Source organism: Sesamum indicum, linkage group LG1 (genome assembly GCF_000512975.1).
Source record: "Sesamum indicum cultivar Zhongzhi No. 13 linkage group LG1, S_indicum_v1.0, whole genome shotgun sequence".
Lineage (NCBI taxonomy): Eukaryota > Viridiplantae > Streptophyta > Magnoliopsida > Lamiales > Pedaliaceae > Sesamum > Sesamum indicum.
In genome coordinates, this window is record NC_026145.1 from 8,186,558 (window position 1) to 8,192,843 (window position 6,286).

General features: G+C 32.5%; 1 protein-coding gene across 1 annotated transcript in view; it reads right to left on the reverse strand.

Moving 5' to 3' along the window:
* Positions 1 to 1,564, reverse strand: part of LOC105159018 — a 1,613-nt gene extending 49 nt beyond the window's left edge. The window contains exons 1-5 of the mRNA XM_020694736.1: positions 1,245 to 1,564; positions 825 to 1,025; positions 493 to 595; positions 239 to 355; positions 60 to 156 (exon numbers count right to left, since the gene is read on the reverse strand). Coding sequence (XP_020550395.1) covers positions 60 to 156; positions 239 to 355; positions 493 to 595; positions 825 to 1,025; positions 1,245 to 1,564 — 838 coding nt within the window. The remainder of the gene's footprint in view (positions 1 to 59; positions 157 to 238; positions 356 to 492; positions 596 to 824; positions 1,026 to 1,244) is intronic.

The window sequence follows — 6,286 nt, forward strand, 5'->3', positions numbered from 1 at the left end:
ATGAAGGTACATGTTGGCGTGGAAGAACGGCTCCGCCCCTACTTCATGAACCGAACAACGGTTTCTTGACGCCGTTTCCACGTTCAAAATCCTCCTTGTTTTAGTGTCGATAAGGTTGTAGCTGTGTCCTACAGAAGCTTCCGACGAATGAATCCTCTGCAGCCAACACAACAGGTTCTATCAGAATAAGGTATTGTTACTGTAGTCCGATTCTCAATATATATGAAACTACACTTACAGTTAAGGCATCATCGATGCTTTGTGCTTCAAGCAAGTCCCGGCAGATAAAGTTCCTTCCTATGGCTCCAGCATCGATCTCATGCTTAGACGGTGGAACTGAGTTCAGCGTGAATGCCTGCAGGAATCTAGGCTAATTACAATCACCTCCAAACGTAAGTGTAATAACTGACTGTACCCGTCTAGCACGTACTAAGTACTAGAATCATGCAAGAATCAAGCATCTTTAACCTCTCAAGACATATGAGCAAATACCAGTCCATGACTATTGAACCCAAACGCACAGCTCGGTAGCTCCCCTGCATATGTGTAGGCAGTGAAGGATGATCCATTTGGCAGGTTTCTCTTAATCAGATAACTACATTCACAATATGTATACAAATAAAAAAGAACATGTCAATTCGTCTGAACTGACTAATTTAATGCTGTGGTTGGATCAATGTATTAGCAGTTATGGATTGCAAATTTGTCTCAACTTGTATGGATAATTCTATTATGTTAAATAGGGAGTCATTTAAAATACTTGCGCCTGATCCTTTCATTCTTGGACAACCAGAACTGAGATGCATATTATGCAGACAACTTACGTATGGCCAACCAGGGCAACATTTGCATCCTCGTTGTGGGCTGCAACAGCCATGGAGTCACTAACCACAAGAATGTCCGAACAATCATCATTAGTATCAATGCTTGAACTCTGTTCTGCCTTGGGAATGAATGGAAGTATCTCTTTCCTGAAATTCAGTAGCATTATCTGCAAAACGTCGACCTCCATTTCAGCAGTACTACTACACCAGCAAATGTCAGGAAATTACACGACAGATTGCAAATACGTGAGAAACAAGATCAAATACAAGGATGCACGAATATTTACGTGGTCCAGGAGTAAATTACTCTTCCGTCCAGGAGTAAATTACTCTATAAACAGTGCCAGCTAGGTCAAAATATAATATTGAATCAGTTTCGACAATCCAGCAATAAAACCAGACCATTATTTTCATTATTACCGTTCTGCTCTAACCATCAAGTTACTTAATACCTCGAGAAACGGGACATCGCTGCCTTGGGCAGTTCCTTGGAGCTCATCCCAGTAGTTGGGATACCTTCTCTTGTTGTTTTCAGATAGAGATTTGAGGAGGGTGTGTGAGCGGGGTGAGCGAGCAAAGGGGAGGAGCTGGTTTCGCAGAATGAGGTCTTTAGACAGCCTGCTGTTTATCTGTCTGGAGAATCTCTGTCCTATCAAGAATCCCATCTCGTAGCCATCTTTACAAGGCCCTATTTCCAACATCTCCAGCCCTGTGATTCTCCCGGTAATGATGCTTTCCATGTACTTCTGTCTCTTCTTTTGTGTGCGTGTTTAATGGGGATGGAGAAGGAGAGGACGAGCTGCCTTCTTAGTACCTTCTCCTTAGTACCCCCAAAGAAACAAGAAACAGCCAATCTCAACTCAACACCTGCATGTTACGGACGTTGAACATCAATCAAATTGATACTAATATAGCAAGAAATCAATCTCCCTTGATAAGACTAAATGATATGTTTGATGCAGTATTCAAACTAAACCATCTTAATTCTATCTTTCTCACAGGCATTTGCCAACTAAAAAAGCTCGAAAGTTCCCCTGTTCAGAAAAATTCCATGTAACTTTCAAATCCAAACTCTATCAATCATGCCTTTGCTTATCATATTTTATAATCAGGATCATGCCAGGCACATCTATTGAGCAGTCCCTAGAAACCATACAGATAAATTCTTCTGCGTCCGAGAATGTAATACAAGAAAAACAAACACTGAATCACAGTATAAAGCTTGCTTTTCTCATCATAAAAGCTTCTTGATCAAACAAACTCAACTATCACTTATTCTGAAACAGCAAACCTATAACTTATACAATTCGGGGGTTAAATACATTCACCCCTGTGATATGTGAAATGAGAAAAAAAAAATAGCAAATTCCACAGAGGATTTTTTATTTATTTTTCATATCATATGGGGATAAATTGCATTTTTCTCTATAATTTTGTATGAAAAGAAATCAGATCAATCAGAAAAGTGATGAAAAAGCTGAAGCACATCACACTTCCTGTTCAAACATAATAATGAAAGACAAACAAGAAAATTAAAGAATTAAAAAGGGTCAAACACAGATCACCAAAAGAGGCAGTCCTTATCCCACTAAATCCAACTTCAAGAACCTGTCATTTCCAACAAACTAAATACTGAAAAATTCACTTCCTAACCAGTTAATTTACTTAGAAGGTGTTTGGATAAATTTATAAGCTTCTCGAAACATATTATAAGATACTTGAGAGCTTATAAACTCTAAATATTTGTTTGGCAATTTTTTAGAAAAGCTTATAAGATGTGTTGGATCTTATAAACTCTTTAAAAAACATTAACTTTCCTAACTTTTTTATAGCATCATATAAACTATATAAAATTAATATGTTATAATACAAAAATATCACCATTCTCATACACACTCTCTCTCTCTCTCTCTCACACACACACTTTCTCTCTCCAGGACTTAAAAGAATTTTAATTTGCTATGTACGTTTTCTAACACTCGAAAAAGAGAAAATACTTCATTATTTAATAATAAATTATTATAATTAAATAAAAATAAGATTGGTGCTGATATTATATTTATTGAAAAATATAAATTTAAGATATTATAAATTATACGACTAGAAATAACTATTGCATTACCAAAAGATATATCAATTATATATATATATATATTATTTTTATTCAAAAAATTAGATAATAACTCGTCATTTTTTTGTTATTGTAAAAAGATTATCTATTAATTTTTTATTTGGAATTAAACTATTGTGTACTATCCATAAAAGTAAGTGTAAATTTTTTTAAAAAAAAATATGTCAATAAATAACCATTTATTTGATTCTAATAGTATCATGTCCATTTTGGGCATTTGCCCGTTAAAAATCTTATTATGTCAAACACCTTAACATCTTATAAAATATTTTCATATCTTATAAGTTCTAACATTTTATTTTATCCAATCACTTTAAGAACATATTTTTAAAATAAGAACCAACATCTTATCATCGTATAAAACATCTTATAAGATATTTTAAAAAAGCTTAGCCAAACCCCTCTTAATCTCATGTTCACTTTGTTGAAGGCGATGAGTAAAACAAGATTTCCTTAGAAACAATGAATAATCTTAAACAAAAAAAACAAAAAGAAAAGAAACAAAAAACATGGGAAATAAATCAAATGAAGTTTGTAGAACTATTATTAAAAGATCAAAATCAGGACAAAAAGGAAACAAGAAAAAGAAAAGATTTTCTTTTTAAGCTAAATGTATAAATTTTGTAGGGACCCCAACTAAATACAAATAATATACAACATTAAAATACTTTGAGATCGTACTCCTTGTCTTTATCCTTTATAAACCTGCGTTGTCTCTTCATGCTTCCTGCCACAGCCGTACACCCAGTTTTCTTATCTTATTCTTGATTTGCAATTCCAACACCACCAATATCAAAACAGTCATTTGCCCCTCCAAATTAATGACTGTGGTGCCCTCTATTCCCCCCATCAAATTCTTACGATGTCTACGCGTACTCTTTTTTTTTTATAATCTGGATAGTGCGTGTTCTTGGTAAAGATAGCAGCTTTCTGATACTACACACCATTCTGTATCTACATCTGTACGTATATACATACAGAGAGAGATAGAAAAAATGAATTCTTGAATGAAAAAGATATAAAGAGGGCTTGCCCATCCCATTTCTAATAATGTGTGTGTCTACATATATATATATATATACATGGAGAGGGGGGGAAGTGAGAGAGAGAGAGAGAGAGAGAGAGAGAGAGAGAGAGAAACCTGAATCTTGAATGAGAAAGATATAAAGAGGGAAGGCTAAAGATCAGCAACTGCTTGCAAATCTGTGTAAGCTGTTTGATGGGGAGGGAGGAGGAGGAGAGGGAGAGCTGCTTTCTCAGTACCTTATCCTTAGTCCCTTTTTCCGAAGGGATATATGTAAATGAGCTATTCATTAAAATAATATATAAGAAAATGTGTTCAAACTAAGGATTTGGCACACTTATTTATTTTTGTTAATTTATATTTATATTTTTATAATAATATATATATTAATTAATGAGTAGTTATTATTTTTAAGTATAATATTTTGAATTTTTTATTTAATAATTAAAATATATTAATTTTTATAATTAATTTTTAATAACTAATAAAATTAAAAATTACGTACAAATAAGAAGAATCTATTTAAGTATTGACTTTATTATTTTAACGTCTACAAACCCATTTTGGCACATTTATTTTGATGTGATAGAGCTTGATTTTATTGTGATTGAATGTGAATTTGTTGTCTTACCCATATATGGGGTCAGTCAATCTCATTAAAAATTTGGTAGTTTACCATCCACCCCAACGAGTAGAGGAACGTAAAATCATGGACCAATTCAAACCCAGAATTTTAATTGATCCGCAACACTACTCTATATATATATTTATGTTATATTTAATAATATAATATACTAATTATAATCATATTTATGTATTACTTACTAATTATAATTTCTAATTGTATTATATTATGAATTTCTTATATAATGTTTCAATGATAAAAATACTAATAAAAATATATTAATTATTTCATTAATTTTTAACAACTAATAAAATTACAAATAACACATACATAAAAAAATATAAGAATTTAAATATTATAAACTTAGAAATCATTATATATTTTAATAATGTTTATCATTCACAAATGCATCGTTGCCATTGTCGTCAAGGTCTTCTTTTTGCTTAGATCACCGATTCTGTTGATTTGTTCTGTTCTTAATCATCATAATCGAATATTCTATTGAGGTAAAGAATTTTAAGGGATCATATCTTGTACTATTACTCATTGATGTGTGACAATTTAATAAATATTTCGAAATATACCCTTAACGTGGTTGATAGGATCGCATTTTGTGCTTATTTCATATAATATTTTAGCCTATTTTGTGACCAAATGCTCCTAATTAAATATTATTTTGCAGCATTAGGACAAAAGAATTGGAAAATGAAGAAAAGCACCAAAATGGAAATTCAAACAAGACTCAAACTCAATTTTTGGCAAGAGTTTGGAGTTGCTTGGACTACCTCTGATGAAGGAAGAGTTTAACTAGGATTAGGATTTTATCTCTATAAGTCTTTTAGTTCAATTAAGAATCTACTTCTAATCCTAGTAGAACTAGGTATCTAGCTATTATAAATAGGTGATGTAATTCACTTTAAGAGATAACTTTTGAACTCTTTTATTTCTCTACATTATTTTGCTTTTCATGCGTTCGTCCCTGAGCATGTCTAGCTAAATCTCTCATTCCGGTTGAAGACTTGGTGAATGCTTAAATCCAACGGGTTGTGAGATCTAATTTATGCTTTCTACTTTTATTCATATTGGTATTTGTGTTGTTCTCTGTGCTTTTATTACAAATAATCTGATTTATTGTCAAGAATATTTGCCTAGCCAATTGAACTTTCAAATCCGTAATTGTTTGTTTAGTTCGATAACTAGTGGTAACACAACATAATTGATTATGTAGAAGTTTTCGATTATGTTCTGGGGAATGCACAATCTAACTTAAATAAATCCTCGTAGGAATTTATTAGTTAGAATTGGGCATTTCTAATTCTTAATGCTGTTGGTAAATTAAATCTGGAGGACGTTCCCAAGGTTGTTTACTGATTAGGGATTTAGTCGGCTATCCACAAGGTAAGGAAAGGTGAGGTTGTTAGGTCGTACCAATGGCCATAACCAATTTATCTATCATGAATAATTGTTATCTTTGCATCTATGATCAACCGTGGAATTAAGCGTGATCCTGTCTTTAACTGGAATACTCTCCTCTTATATTTATCTCTTCTAATTTTATTAGCTTTTTAGTTTTATTCTTCTTCACAATCAAAACTCCCCCTAATTATTTTCGTTTTTGAAGGAATTAATTTAAAACCAATCTCTGTGGATTCGACCCTACTCACACATCTACAAAAGTATTC